The sequence below is a fragment of the Amblyomma mixtum genome, chromosome 1, assembly GCF_055824585.1.
Source record: "Amblyomma mixtum isolate Tamu chromosome 1, ASM5582458v1, whole genome shotgun sequence".
NCBI lineage: Eukaryota > Metazoa > Arthropoda > Arachnida > Ixodida > Ixodidae > Amblyomma > Amblyomma mixtum.
The window spans coordinates 98,273,355-98,289,500 of record NC_143012.1 but is presented as its reverse complement, the minus strand read 5'-3'; the positions used below and the strand labels follow the sequence as shown (position 1 = coordinate 98,289,500).

Sequence of the window (16,146 nt, the reverse complement as noted above, 5' to 3'; positions counted from 1 at the left end):
TGGTTGAAATTTCGAGACCCCCTCAGTGCGGCGTACTTCATAGGCTGAATTGCTTTGGGATGTTACCCCACCCTGCCCCTAAAAAAAATATACAAACAAAGTGACTTTTACTGTGATGGATTACAACTACAGCAGTGGCCTAGAGGGCCTTGCATACGGGAGACACCTTAGGCCGTGGTACTTTAGCCAGAGCTGCCCTTCAATCTGTGAAATGTATCATCGTATATGGAGTGCAGTCTTCTTAACTTGAACTTGCTTAATTCAGACTTTGGTCAGTTTGGAGTGGTGCTTTCATTGCATCAGCATTAATACGCCAAGAAAAGCTCTCTCTGATTTCAATGCCACATGACTTGATGAAAGTTTTGATGCCCTTTTCAATATGAATTATTGGGGGTTATGTATAATCTTGCAGTCAATAACAAAAAGTGTCAAGTTTGTAGACCACATGGTACTGATTTATAGCCCGGGGTATGCGTGAATGTGACCTCAGTAGTTTGCATTCAGATTAATTTTATGAACTGGCTTCCTTTGAAAAATGTTTGAGGGTTCTGGTCGACAGAATCAGTGGGAAGACGCATAGGACTGTAGATAGAAGCATGCGTCTTCAGCATTAGTGTCGGGAGTGAAGGGATGCCCCCCCCTCCCTGGATGCAGAGCATTGGTTCGGTGACGGAGCTGCTGAAGGCGGTGAAGATGCTGTGCGTCTACCTGTGGCCCCAGGAGATTGCGAGCACGAGCACCCTGTGCCTGGACGTCATCCTACGCATGCTCAAGTGCTCACACTTCAACGCCCGCATGAACGGACTCAAGGAGGTGAGGACGACCACCAGCTGACTGGTCACGGGCTTTTCGTTTTTTAAGGCAGAAAAGCAGGCGTGGCCCCCAGCTTGCATGTTCTCAGTGTGCAATAGTGTCTTGAGATTTTGTATTCGCTCACTGCTTTGTCGTTGCATGGATCGTATGCCATCTGTCGAGCCATGCAATAACTTCTTGGTTCAGCTTTCATAATATGCTCGATGTGTTGTTTCACTATGGTTATTAATGCAAAAGCATTACTAGGCTATGTCGGCGACGTTCTGTCGTCAAAACCGTCACCCCCGCCACTTGTGCAGTGTGCTGCGCGCGTGATTAATTAGTGACAGGGCACTACCATCACGCAGCTCTGCATATATAGTGTGTTTTCATGTTGTGCCAATATGAGCAATGGTTGCTGGGCTTTTACACGTGTGCAGTGCAGGCTTGTTTGGCTTCTGTATTTTGTAAATAGTGCACATAGCTCTCCCATGTTCTTTTTCGCTAGTGCTCCTCTCTATACTTTTCATTGCTGTCCTCTCCTTGTCTCTATTACTTCCACGAGCCACAGCTTGGGTGCTTAAGATATTAGATAGCAGTCACTGCGGCTGGCAACATCCTTTTGTTTTGTGTATTTTCCTTTGAATAAACCACCGCTACTGCTTTTGATTACATTTAACATGATTTGAAGACTTTGCTATTACAAGAGTGGGCAGTTTGTTTAAGGAAGGACGCAGCTTATATATCGCAAGAAATAGAAAAAAAGAAGTTATTCAAAAGTCATTGTATCTGCATGCCTCTGTTTCTGTGTGTTCCTGAAATTTCACTTCTGAAATCCACCGGGAAGTAGTCATTAAAAGATTGTTCAGTGAACCGTAGTGTCACTGGATATCGTAGAAACACTAAAAAATCTGTGTTTTTCTTCAGACCGGTTTTCTGACTAGATGCTCACCTTGTGAAGCAGATTTCTTCATGACTGTTTGTGTCTATTTTAACCCTGATTTTTCTTTTCTTTCCTAAGACTGTACTACAGGTCAAGAGATCCTTTGTTTTTAAAAGTTGTAGATCTTGTATGAAATTTGCTTAGTTTAGATATGTCTATGGGCAGTGGTAGCAAAAATTAAAAACCGAAAATTTATGTCTAGCAGAATAAAAAAAATTCTAAGCATGTCCTTACTTGTAGCATACTTGTACAAACGCATTGAACTAGCCTTCCGCCACATTGTTAGCGTTTCTGGATTTTCACGAGATTCGGGAAAAAATAAATAGTAGAAAACAATGCTCTGGAGATGTAAGACCAAAAAATTTGTGGGAATAGCTATAACATTATTTCTAATATGGTAAAAAATTTCACATAAATCTGTCGAGAAAATTGGATGCCTAGGCAATGCCCAGCCTGGTTTGGCTATAGCACAAGGATCTTGCCGGGCTTACCAAGCATGATCTAGCACGACCACACATGCTCCATGCATGCTTCACGCACGGATCGAAATTGATTAGTTCCGATGTTTCGCGTCAGATCGTTTAAATTTGCACGCGCCCTTAGTTCGGGGAGTGCCCACGAGGCCTCCGAGGGCACCACTGTGCACGCCAAATTTAGTGGTGGAACTTTGGCGCAACTATACATGTTGCCAGACCAAGGCACCAGCCCAGGCATTGTGGTGCACACCAGCTTGGCGAGCCGACGAAGTTGCCTAAGCTATTGCATTGCTGGAAGCTTCCACCATGCCTGCTAAATTTAGTGGTGGAACTCTGGCTCAGCTGTACGTGTTGCCAGATGAAGCGTTACAGCTCAAATCAACTTATCACTTAGTAAAAAAAAATTTTTTGTAAAGTTCTTTGGCGTTTGCATCAGCGCTGCTTACAATATATTTGTCAGTTTTTGATTCCTCCCATCCTCTCTTTTTTTCTTTTTTCCCGCAGTTGATCAAGCTCATCGACGACTGCACAGCAACGAGCAGTTCGTCGAAGGCGGCCATCGACTCTGAGCAGCTGCTGAACTGGATGGCAGAGAACAACGTCCTCTCCATCACACTGGAAAGTGAGTTAGCTGAGGGCCTGCTTGCCTGCAACGGATCGAGTTCATGCATACATTCTTGTGGGGTAGTTGTTTCTTAATACGGGAGTAATTACTCATTGACATCCACCCGAGCGCAGCCATACGGCTACATAGGAAAGCTATACAGCTTTCTCAGAAACTTCGTAGTTAGAGAAAAATTCGTCCTGGTCCGGGGTTCGAACCCGGGACCACCGCTTCACCGGAGCAGTCGCTCTACCAACTGAGCTAACCAGGACGGCAAGCCAGGACGAATTTTTCTTTGACTGTGAAGTTTCTGAGAAAGCTGTATAGCTTTCCTATGTAGCCATATGGCTGCGCTCAGGTGGATGCCAATGAGTAATTACTCCCTCATTACAAATCTACTCCACCTTGGGGGATTCCCCTAAAACATTTGACCAACGTAGTTGTTTCTTGCCTAGGGAAGTTAAGACTGTGCTTATAGGACCAGGACAAGAGAGCAAAGAAACGAATCCAACACCATGGGTGCAGAACTGTTTAGTCATGGTAGTGAAATCACAGGCTATATAAGAAACCGAACACCTTTGTCATTTGCACTGGAACAGTTATCAGTAGCGCGCTGCCTTTCATACAAAAGCCAAACAAAAACATTGGGCAGGGAAATCTTGTTAAGCCATACTGCATTTACTAATGTAATTTTAACAGTTTTTCTAAAATTAATGTTTCTAAAGGGGGATGTGCAAATTTCATAGAGATTTTGTGTGGAGCCCTGCAAACTCACCAGCCTGTTCTACTTCCAAAGTTGTAATCTGATTTTGTTCATATTTCTGCCACACTCTGTCATGACTTGATTATGTTTGAATTTGTTACTCTTGTTATTTTTTTTCCCATCTTGTGCTACCTTTTATTTATATTCCTATATTCTATATTATTCTATTCTATATTCTGTATTTTCTCTATTTTTCTGTATTTCTATATTCATTGTATATTTATTTATTTATTTATTTACAATACTGCTGGTCTTATTGCAAGACCATAGCAGGGGCAATTAGTAAAGTGCAAAAAGGAAAACAAATATAAACATATTGTTCAAAGGCAGCAAACATGGCATAAAAGCAAAGGTAGGGAAAAGTGAATTGGCCACAGCAAAAGGATATACAGAACAGACCTTCGACAATGGTAGGCACAATTTCAGAATGCACTCAAAATCGCATACATGACAAGTTAGAAGGGGTTGTCTTCTTGCCTAGATTTGCGGTCACGGTTGCTGCATCGCCACTGTGCATTACGACAAATGCTCTATCTGTGACACGAATGATGATAAGGATTGAGTGCAGGTGATGTTACGATCCAAGCGATTCCATTCACTAATGGAGAGAGGGAAAAAGGAATGCTTAAACGTGTCATTATGACACACATACTCGGTTAGTGTGTTCGTATGCTTGTGCCGTGAAGGTGGTGATTGTGAGTACGTCACGTATTTTTGCACATCTATCCTGTACTGCTCGTGCAATAATTGAAACAAAAATTTTAAGCGTGCTTGTTTTGCTCTTGCGGATAGTGTTTGGAGACCGGATGAAGCTGCAAGCAATGTTGGGGAATCTGTGCACTTGTATTTATTGTGAATTATTCGTAGGGCTTTGCGTTGTATAGCCTCAAGTTTTGTGATGTTAGTTATTGATTGGGGGAACCAGACTGTGTTCGCGTATTCTAAGACTGGCCTTACAAGGGTTTTGTAGGCCAGGAGTTTAGAAGATACTGGTGCGGACCGCAAGCGTCTCCTGATAAAGAGCAGTTTCCGTAACGCAGTAGACGTGATATTAGCGATGTGAGAGTCCCACCTCAGGTCAGAAGACAGCGTAATACCTAGATACTTATGATGTTTAGTTTTCGTTAATGGAACGCCGTTTACAGAGTAAGAAAAGCAAAACGCGAATTTTTTTCTTGTTACTATCATACAAATGGATTTTTTAGTGTTTATTGTCATTTGCCACGTGTTACACCATTCTGTTATTTTTTTTTTTAGAACTGTTTAACGACAGATGGTCTTCGCGGTTGTTAATAGTTTTTGTAAAGAATGCAGTCATCTGCGAAGAGCTTAATGCTGCAATCAATGTCATTAGTTATGTCATTGATGAAGAGCAGAAATAACAATGGACCAAGGACTGCCCGACGTTACTGGAACTGTTTTGGATGAAACATACTCAAAAACCACAAACAGACCGATTTGACAGAAAATCTAACCAAGATAGTAATTCGCCTTCCCCGATAAGAGGTTTTAGTTTTCCTAGCAACTTATTGTGTGATACAGAGTCGAATGCCTTTGAAAAATCGAGCAATATTATGTCTGTCTGGCTACAGTTATTAATATGAAGTGCTAGATCGTGTACAACCTCTGTTAGTTGCGTAACGGTTGATAACTCGCGTCGGAATCCAGGCTGATGGGGTGTCAATATACTATTGCGCTCCAGGAATGAGGTTATGTGCTTCGAAATTAAGCTCGTTAATTCGACACTGACGGGACCGCGAAAAATTGTCGAATTATCCGAATGTCGAATTATCGAATGAACAACAAAAAACAATGTTTGCCGCAACAGGATGTAACCTTTATTTGGCAAAGAAATCTTATCGTCGCCTGCTTTTTCGAGCGAATTTGAGCGACTACGATAGCTCTAACAGCTGCCAGGTGCTCCGCGGCACACGCACCATCAGGGATTTGTTCACAGAAGTCCTCCCGCACGGACAAGGCTTCTGCGGCTTCTTTAACCGTGCACTTCAGCATTTGGGACAACTGCTCACAATCGTCACCTTCCGACGAATCGTCGTCAGCGCCTGTCACTTCAATTATTTCATCCTCGGTCCGCTGACAGGACACAAAGGCGAGGCGCGCAGGAACTGCGCGCTACCCATTCGAAAGCAGCGCGGGGAGGAGGGGAAGCCAGCGCAGCGTCGGCCGCTTATCTGTTTTTTCAGCCAGCGTCCGCCGAAGCGGACGCGGTTGTTGCTGCGACGCGCGTCTTATCTTTTCTCTTTATCTTTCCTCTGATCTTTTAACTCTCTTCTATCTGCACGCGGCAGCGGTGGTGGCTCGGCTGAGCCAGTAGGCAGGCCCGTGCAATTTCTTTTCCTCTTTCTCTCAGTCGCAACAAAATAGCAACAACAAGCAGCGCAGTAAACACGCTGACAAAGCGCGCAATTACCAAAAAAGGCGCCGCCTTATGGTTAAATAACTGCAATCGTAGCAGCAAGAACACGTGGAAACGACGACACACGCCAAAACGAAGGCCGCTTCGGCCGCCGCTAACCTCGCTTCCCTCGCCCTCTCACGCTGCTGACGATGATGACCGTACAGATGGCCTATCAGCGTACAGTAGCGCCGCTCGCGGCAGTTTTTTTCTTTTTGCTCTCAGCGCACCGGCTTGGCGGGCGGCGGAGTGGAGTCGAATTAACCGACGCACGGCAAAATTTGTTCGAATTAACGAGAGTTTCGCCCCATAGACTCCTATGTATAATTGTAGGGACCTCGCGTGCGCGTCGAATTATCCGATTTTCCGAAATAACGGGGGTCGAATTAACGAGCTTTCACTGTATGTGTTCCAAAATTTTACATGATGTACTTGTAAGAGAGATTGGCCTATAGTTTGAGGGTGAGGTAGTGTCCCCTGATTTATGAATAGGTATGATCTTTGCCATTTTCCAGTCTCTGGGCAGCCTTGATGAAATAGACTTGCGAAAAATAATACCAAGGTACTTGCTACACCATTCGGCATATCTTTTTAAAAACTCATTTGGAATATCATCCGGACCTGTTGATTTTTTTGGATCTAGGTTCAGCAGAAGATTAAAAATCCCGTCATCGGTAATTCTGAGAGGTTCAATATTTAGCAGGGGCAAATTGCAGGAGTCGGGGATGATGCCGTTATCTTTAGTAAAGACTGAAAAGAAGAAATCGTTGTACATATTAGCCGTATTGGCCTTATCTTCTGCAGAGAGACCGGACTGCACCGTTTTACGGCCACGAAAATGGCTCCAAAACCTGTGTGGATTATTTCTCAAAAAACTTGGGAAAGTTACACAGAAGTAGTAGTCTTTCGCTTGTTTCGTGACCTGCTTGAGCTTTTCAATGGCACTGGTTAATTTAGATTTCCTCAAATGACTACCACCTTTGGTCTTGATAGCTTTGCGTAACCTCTTTACATGACGCTGCGCGTGAATGACGTCTCTAGTGATCCAAGGGTTATTTTTAGCGATGCGTTTGATCTTGAGCGGGACAAAGTTAGTCATACAGTACTGTACAGTGCGTTTACAGATAAGCCATGTAGCGTCTATGTTTGTAGATCTGTCTGATGCGCTCTCGGCAAAGCTGTCGAATTCATGGGCGAGATTAGTTAGGATCGCTGCGTCTTCTGCCTTTGCAAAGTTTTTTATGGTGGTGGTTGGACAGTGGCATGTCATGGTGCATTGTAGCAGTAATTCACAAACTGGGATTTTATGGTCTGAGATGCCTTCGATGACGTGGGTTGCAACACGATGGACGGGGAAATGTTCACTGATTAAAATCAAATCAAGAATGTTTTTTGTTGAGCCTTGTATGCGTGTAGGATCGAAAACGATTTGATGGAGGTTAAAGTTTATCATCAAATTAATTACAGCGTCGCAGATAATTGCAGTGTGATGCATGGTAGTCCAGTCGACATCTGGTAGGTTAAAATCACCCATTAGAATGATTCGTGAGTTACAACAGTATTGCTGGAGGAAATCTTGAATTACCGATATGCATTCGTGTCCAGAAGAAGGGCTTCTGTAGAAGCTGCCAATTATAATGTTGGTGTTGTTGCAAATAACTTTGCAGAAAACAGCTTCAGCGCCGGTTACTTCAGGAAGCATGACAAATGGGATGCGCTTTTGTATCATAAGTGCCACGCCACCACCGCGGGAGGCCCGATCCTTTCGGACAAGTTCGTAGTTCGGTGGAACAATTTCATCGTCGCTGACATCTTGGGAGAGCCAGGTTTCAGTAATCACAACTATATCTGGTTCGTGCTCAAGCAGAACAGTCTCTAGGGATTCGACTTTATTTATAACGCTTCTCGCATTGATGTTGATAACTATCAATTCTTTGACCGTGCTCCCCGTCGAGTCATTGGTGGGCTTTGATTGGTAGAGTTTTTTTCCAGAGGTGGTTGGTTGGTCTTCCCATCATGTTCCTTCAGAGGTACTCGATTATTCTTCTCATAGTCCCAGACATATGCACGGCCATTGATGAATAACTTGTCGAAGGCCAAGGACGCCTTTTCTTTTCTTTCATGTATGACTGCTGAACGCCCCTGTACCACCTCCTCCCCCCCCCCCCCCTCGCCCCCCTTATGTAATGTCCCTAACGGGACCTTTAAGGGTTAATAAATGATGATGATGATAATGACATCCTAAAAAACTCTATAGAGGTGATAATGTGCAGTGTATATGATATATTGCCGTGTACAAGTCGACCCCGCAACTCACACCCCTCGCCGGCTAAAAAAAAAAAAGTGTACTAAATATTAGTTTATGCATACCCCCCCATGCCCACCCCTGCCCCAGGCACATGTTGTGTGATATGTTCTTAATGCGTTCTTAATCTTAATACGTTCTTAGTCTCTGCATGATGGCATGACAGCGCGTGCACAGCTCAAAGCAATGAACATGGAACGATGCAGGCGCAAAGCCAGCTGTCGGAGGCGAATGGAGACACTAGGCGATAAAACGGCACCTTCACATGTGGCCCGGTTGAATAGCGGCCAACAAAATAGCCAACGGTTCGGTAGTTTCGGATTCTAGTACAATGCACGCTTCGGAGGTTACTGGCAATGTAGCCGTGCCGATCTTCCCTGGTTTTCCCTGTGCGTATCCGCATGCATACTGGTGTGCTTGCCCAGCACGGAGCGCAAAATATGCGAGTAATTCTTTTTTGAAAAATCCGGGTAAATAGTTCAGTCTACAGAAATTATGAATGGGTGCAAATTACACGACTAAATCGGTACTTGCTTAAGCATTATTTCCGGTTAGGGTGTAGTTGAATGAAATCGTCAACTCAGCGTTCATTAAACATATTGCATTTGATACCCACTTGCGACATAGCATCTAGTTGTGGACATCTGGGTTAGTGCATACCAGTCATGATGTAACGAGGCTGAAGGTGTCTGTTGTAAAGGAGTCGTGAACTGTGCTGCACATTCCAAGGAAACTCCACTGGTACTCCTAACTCGCACATTAGGGTGGTGTTACTACTACAGTGCAGTACGCAACAAGCATGCTTGCACTTGCTGACACGCCCAGAGAGGGAGAGAATTCTCCCCTCCTGTTGCCAGGAGTGAACCGGAGGCCAAAGTAGGGGCCTCGTGTTAGAGCATCCGCCTTGCATTCGGGACGTACTGGGTTGTATATCCCCAGTTCTGCTGGGTACCTACTAGTTTTCTGATGGGTACAAGATTCAAGCCACGTGGATGTCTCATCACCATAACTATCACATATTGTTGTCATGTGACTGTCCTTGGTTGATAGCTGATCATGCACAGCTTTTGACTCCACCCCTGTCTCGAGCCCACCGTGCTTCTCTTTTAAGGGGGGAGCCTGGTCTTGAAAAAAAAAAAAAAAATTATTAATGAAGTCACAGTTAAGAAATCTTCAGGGAATATGTATTTTTGTGTGCCAATTCTAAATATGTCATTTAGTTTCATGTAAAACAATTGCTTGAGCACTTATGTAGTTTTTATGCATGTATTTTGTGAAGAGCTTTGAAAAAAATTTCTTGCGGGAAACTTGCTGAAATGTATGCTGTTGGGTTCTCTTGACACCAAGGTATGCAGTAAGGGTAAAATTGTCTTCCTGCCTATCATAGAACTTAAGTTATAGAGTTTTGAAGTTGTCGCTTCAGAAATGAGAAGGAAAGTGTGTAGTCCTGTTTGTGAAGTGCCAGCTTCAGTACCCTATTACTCAAGTTCTATGAGAGCCAGGATGATAATTTTACCCTTATTGTATTCCTTGGTGTCAAGAGAATCCAATGGCATACATTTCAGTGAGTTTCCTGCAGCAAATTTTCTTTAAAACTCTTCCCAAAATACTTGCATAAAAAATGGCATACATTCTCAAGGAATTGTTTTGCATGAAATTAAATGGCATGTTTAGAATCAGGGCAAAAAAATACATGTGCCCTGAAAATTTCATAACTCTTTCTAGATTAACGAAATTTTCTTTTCAAGACCAGGCTCCCCCCTTAAATGCTTTTGCCTAGCTGGCTCACATAGCTGGCTCACAATGATTGACCGTGTACAGGCCGTCAGCGTGCGCTTGGCCAGTTATTACTTAGAGTTTCTATACCGCTTTTTCATCACCGCTTTGGGTCGCTATGTTCTTCCTGGGGTGATGTCACAGGGGTTTGAGGTGGCCTTCAGTCTCCGTGCTTGCTGGAAATGAAAGGTTTTTTTTTACTACAGAGGAGAATTTATGGCACCTCCTTGTTCGCTGTAACTGAGTGATGTGCCCACAGTTGTTCTTTGTGACACATCGCCATGGGAGCACCACCCTCGTTTGTAATAACCATACATTCATTATATGTGCAGTCGTTATAAGTGGGCTCAACTGTAATTATATACGTAGTACAGTCAGATTATTCTGTTTTAGTCTTGCCATTTTCGTTCAACTCAGACTTCTCCATTGCGTGTTTTTATCGTTTTGATGTTTTCAGGCAACATCGACCAGGCGCAATACATGGACAAGATAAAGAGCATAATCGAATTTATTGGACCACGGCTTTCCCTCGAAGAACTGACAAAAATCTGGTCTATGCAGGTACGTTAATCTTTTTGCGTAGTTTTCAACATTTGTAATTATTTAATAAAACTTGAAGTTGTTTGCGTTAGAGTCTCCTAGCTAGCTGGTCAATATTTGTTTTATAGATAATTCATGTACTACACCCACACCACATCTGTCGGGTTAAACAGTGTACATCACATTTGCATAAATGGACGTGGTGCAGTACGAGATGTAATGCATGACTGCATCTACCTTCTCCTGTTGCCTTCTATGCTGCGTGTCCAACGCTCTTAATCCAGCTGTTGAAGCTTCATCTAGCATTGACGTTTGCAGTGTTTCCTTCTTCTTTGTCCATGTGTTGTTATGTACACTGTAAAGCTGGAAAACGTTTCTTTCTGGTTAGATTTTTCTGCAGTAAATGCGAATTCAGTGGGGGTTATTCTGGCTACATTATGTGGTGCAGTGCATTACATCTGGAAATACCTTGTTCATGGTCATTTAATGGTAAATCGGGAGGTTGAGTTTGACAGCCACGTGTTAACGGTGCACCAAGCAGTTCCCTCCTGCAGACCGAGCCTTGCGGCGTGTTCTCAACTTTGACACACAAGAGCAACTTTACTTCCGGATGCTAATAAAGTGCTTCTCCTTATATGGGCAGCACGGCATGTATTAGGTTGGTTGGTTTATTGGGGGTTTAACATCACAAAGTGACTCAGGCTATGAGGGACGCCGTAGTGGAGGGCTCCGGAAATTTCGGCCACCCGGGGTTCTTTAACGTGCACTGACATCGCACAGTACACGGGCCTCCAGAATTTCGCCTCCAAAGAAATTCAGCCGCCACGGCTGGGATCGAACCCGCGTCTTTTGGCTCAGCAGCCGAGCACCATAACCACTGAGCCACCGCGGCGGCATGTATTACTGCACTTACAAACACTCAAAATAGAGTGCAATCTTATCACATCTGCATGTGACTGTGGCTTCTCCTACAAGTGAGAGTGTTTTTTTTAGATGCGCTGGTGATGTGTATGTTAATTAACAGTCACTTCTGTAGAGAAGGCGGTCGTCCTGCTTTGTTGAGAGTCAATTTCGTTACCATGGTTTCCTTGATGAGCCGCGTTGTATAAAATAGGTTAGACCACTGAGTTCGCACAGCTTACTTTTTTTTTCACTATTTTATAGGCGTGTAGAGAAATGCTCACTGCTGACATCGAGTGCAGGAAACTAGAGTTGTGAAGCACCATTCTTTACTGGTTTCATTTCTTTCAGTTGGGACTTTCTTGCCTTTTGTGATAGGAGGAAGTCATCAACAGCACGTTCACCTTGATGAGGATGCGAGAGTGAGGACAGTAATGTATTAGTTAGTATCATGCGGCAGCTTATCAACTCTTGGGAAGTCATGCTGTTAATTAAGCTTTTGGCTACTTGAAAAGGAAATAAAAAAGAGCTCCTGTGCTTGTTAGTGTTGCACACACCACGTTTCGGTGGCCTTTTTCACCCGCCACGGGGGCTCAGTGGTTACGGCGCTTGGCTGTTGACTCGAAAGACGCGGGTTCGATCCCGGCCGCGGCGGCCGAATTTCTATGGAGGTGAAATTCTAGGGGCCTGTGTACTGTGCGATGTCAGTGCGCGTTAAAGAACCCCAGGTGGTTGAAATTTCCGGAGCCCTCCACTACGGCGTCTCTCGCAGCCTGAGTTGCTTTGGGACGTAAAACCCTAATAAACCAATAAACCAACCTTTTTCCTGCAGGACCGTCAGAACTGCCAGGTGGTGGACAACATCCACGGCATCATGGCGGCTGCATCCACCAAGTTCAGCCAGCAGCAGTTTGAGCATCTCCTCACCCTCATCAGCAAGGTGGGTGCAGCAGGGGGGGTTTGCACATTCGGAGCAGAGGTATGGGGGGTTATGCCCTGAGGCGTCTTGTAATGCAGGAGGTCTTAAGCGGGCAAGCTGGTCTTAGAAAAAAAATTTTTGTTAATGAAGCCACAATAGTGGGATGTTTAAGAAACGTATTTTTGCGTGCTGATTCCCAATATGCAATTTAATTTTATGTAAAACAAGGCCTTGTGCACTTATGTAATATGTTATGTAACTTTTTGCCAAGAGCTTTCAATAAATTTTGTTGCAGGAAACTTCCTAGGACACATGCAATTGGCTTGTCTTGACATCAAACTATGCAATAAGGGCAAAATTATCATCCTGCCTATCATGGAAGTTTGAGTTACATGGTTTTGAATTTGCCACTTCACAAAGGGGAAGAAACTGATGATTTCCAGAATCCTAAACTCACCTTCTACAAGAGGCAGGATGATAACTTAACCCTTATTGCATAGCTTGATGTCAAGAGAAACCAATGGCATGCACTCTTATCAAGTTCTCAGCAGCATAATTTCTTTCAAATTCTTGGCAAAAGTTACCCAACAGATTGCATAAGTGCACAACAACTTGTTGTTCATAAAATTCAATTGCATATTTGGAGTCAGCACGGGAAAATGCATGTTCCCTGAAGATTTCATTGCTGTGACTTCACTAGAAAAATTTTTTTCTAAGACCCTCTTCCCCCCTTAAAATCTTTTTAGCCTTGGGGGAACCCCAGACGGCTCTCAAAAGGTGTTGAGAAACACGAGTGTCTTGAGTTCTGTTTCTCCCTGCCTGCAGAAATGCGCACACAGATGCGCAGTACCTGAAAAATGTGCCCTCATTCAATTGGTAATGACCAGCTGTAGATTGAAACAGTCTCCTGTGAGCGGTGGCACTGTGTTCAGTCCCAAAGCATTGTGTGTAAAGGAACGGGGTTGTTGTTGAGGCGTGCGTGAACTTTGGTGCACAGGGAACTCAAGAAGCGCTCCAAGGAACACAAGGGTTAAGGCAGGAATTTGGGCCTGTTGATTTTCCATGAAAACAGCTAGCGCAAGCTGTTTTCAAGGAACAAAAGGGTCTCGTAAAGCCCAGTTTCTTCTCACGCGAGGTACATAGTAATTTTATCCATGAGGTTCTGTGATATGGCTATTACTAACAGCCGGCTACAAATCTTGCAGCCAGTTGCCTAGCTGTGACAGTTAAGGACTTAATTATCAGAAATTAGTTAACCAGCTTACTTGTTAAGACAATTTCACCAGCTTTCTGGTGTCCGTCAACACTGGTAATACTGTGTGGCAAAAGCCATATTTTTTACCCCAAAATGCCTATTTTTTACCCCAAAATGCCTATATTCGAAAATGTTTTTAAAGACTTCCCTGAAACACCTGGTAACTGCAGTTAAGGGCTGCACTCATGTAGGTGCCAAATCAAGCATTAAACTGCATGGTACAATACAGTAGTTTGCCCAGAATATAGCTTGGAAATTGAACTGAAAAAATGCCACTTTCAGGCAAGGGCCGCTAACTGCTACGTTCAGAAAAAAAAAAATGCAGCCCCTACTCGCATATGTGCAGTTGTCCACACATCTGTCTAGAACACTCAAACGGCACACTGTGGAGCATGCCTGCATCATTTACGAATGGCTTAGGGGTTGAAACAAGACTTTAATGTGCATGCCTATACCCATTCCCATTCATTGTGTTTAGCTCCTGTCTTCAAAAGCTATATAATGCTCACCAGGCAGGATCGACCGTCAGTAATGCACAACAGAGCATACCTCCAAGCGCTCTAGGCAGGTGTGTGTGGATCACTGTACAATATTTTTCAGCTGTTTGTTTTTTCTGTGACACTGTGATAATGCTAATCTGAGAAGAAGTCCATTTCTGGATCTTCTAAATGAGCAAGCAAACACCACAATTCATCTTGAAGTCAGTCAACACCACTTCTACGTTCATTCCTGTCCACGGTGGCCACATTTCGATGGAGGCAAAATGTAGAAATGCCAGCATACCTAGAATTGGATGCACTTCTAAGAGTAGCATGTCCCAATGCCCGAAGTGTTCCTATGCCAGATCGAAAACATTCAGATCAAACAAATTGAGCCAATCAGCCGTCACTGCCTTGTTTCTCATTCCAGAGCATTGTAAACACGACATACTAGTGTGTTTACCACTGCCTTACCCACGAGTCATGCATGTTGTTTATGCTTTGTCCCACAAGGCGTGGAAGGGTGGCAGTGACATCACGTGGCGGCGTCTGCTGACCTTCATTGGCAAGCTTGGCAAGGAGAGCAACCAGGGAAAGGTCTCCACCAAGGTTGGTTGGTCCTCCCTGCCTTGGATGTGTCTTCAAGGGTCCTTGTTCCCATGATTTGCACTGTGACCTGAAACTTCAAGGCTTGCCTTGCATCAGGTCATGGGCTGCTGTGCATTGGGGCTCCCGTTCTTTCATTCAGGGAGGACATGTTGAAAGCTGTAGCTGCGCGCCTCGTTCAATGCTTATCGCAGTTACTAGAACAGAAGTGGGCTGTAAGTAGCTATATATGAGAGGGACGGGAACCAATTCTTTTAGTTCTACAGGTACAGTCAAAATCTCGCTAAGGCATACTGTTTTAAGAAGTATAGTTCCACTTAGGGCATAGTAGAATCCCTGACTCGGCTTCCATTAAATATTATTCATTTGTTGGCAGCTGGCAGCAACAAACTTTCGTTTTCCTCCATAGCCGCCATTCTCGCGTTGCTGGTTTACCGCCGACCCTGTACAGCAGGGTCATTCTGCACCAAATGTCCCAGGCATTGCGCTCGACCAGCTTCGATTTGTTAAAAAAATTCATGGAAACTTGTCACAGTGTGCATAATTCAACCATAAACTATTTTTGACAAAAAACTTTGTTTTTGAGGTGATCTCTGAATATTTTGAAAAGGCATGAATCCAGCCACTGCTCAAATAATCGATAAAAAATCCCCTTTTTTTAGAAAACACTCCACGAATTTTTGAATGACATTTGCACAGATTTTGGCTTTCAATATGATTCAGGTCATGTATTTTCAGACGGTGTAAATATTTCTTTAGAATTTAAATGAAGTGTAAAAGTTGTACTATTTTGACGTTTAAAAAAAAATCAACTTCCTCTCTGAAATTAAGAAATAGTCATTGTGCTTTTCTATATGTCTATTACCTTATAATAAATTACAGCTGATGAAACTGAATGCATCGAAATGAAATAAAATACTGACGTTGCAGAAAAGTGCGTTTTGAACCATGAACACCCTTTTATTTCACCCTGAGTTGGTCGAAGTAAAAATACAAACGGTGGCTGGTTTAGTGGAGCAGTTTATTGCCTTTCATTTCTGAAGTTTTAATCGAGACGACTTCTGCTTAAAGCGAGAAAAAAAAATTTTGAAGTTGAGCTCTTGCACCGTAAGTTGTGTTGTCTCTTTGCACCTCTTCACCGCAAGGAATAGCACTATCGACACTGTGGCCAGGCGGAAAAATTCAGGGGGCACTTTGACGATCTGAAGTACGCACGGCGAAAGCCTTTCCACGCAATGAGACGACGGCCGTAGGCACACACGGGGCTGCTATGGGGTGGCTTGGATTGGCTAAGTCATGACCCATGACTAACTAGTCATGACTGGTTAATTGCTAATTAGTTCATGACTAGTTAGTCATGACTTAGTTGATG

At 43.7% G+C, this 16,146-nt stretch overlaps 1 protein-coding gene and 1 non-coding gene across 2 annotated transcripts in view; one reads left to right on the top strand and one right to left on the bottom strand.

Annotated features, from left to right (window-relative positions):
• The window catches only part of LOC149367286 (ubiquitin carboxyl-terminal hydrolase 24-like), a 183,727-nt gene that overhangs the window by 20,487 nt on the left and 147,094 nt on the right, over positions 1 to 16,146 (top strand). The window contains exons 9-13 of the mRNA XM_089554944.1: positions 655 to 813; positions 2,716 to 2,833; positions 10,533 to 10,636; positions 12,348 to 12,455; positions 14,682 to 14,777. Coding sequence (XP_089411070.1) covers positions 655 to 813; positions 2,716 to 2,833; positions 10,533 to 10,636; positions 12,348 to 12,455; positions 14,682 to 14,777 — 585 coding nt within the window. The remainder of the gene's footprint in view (positions 1 to 654; positions 814 to 2,715; positions 2,834 to 10,532; positions 10,637 to 12,347; positions 12,456 to 14,681; positions 14,778 to 16,146) is intronic.
• Positions 3,013 to 3,086, bottom strand: TRNAT-GGU (transfer RNA threonine (anticodon GGU)). The gene has a single exon. It is a non-coding gene; the product is annotated as a tRNA-Thr (tRNA).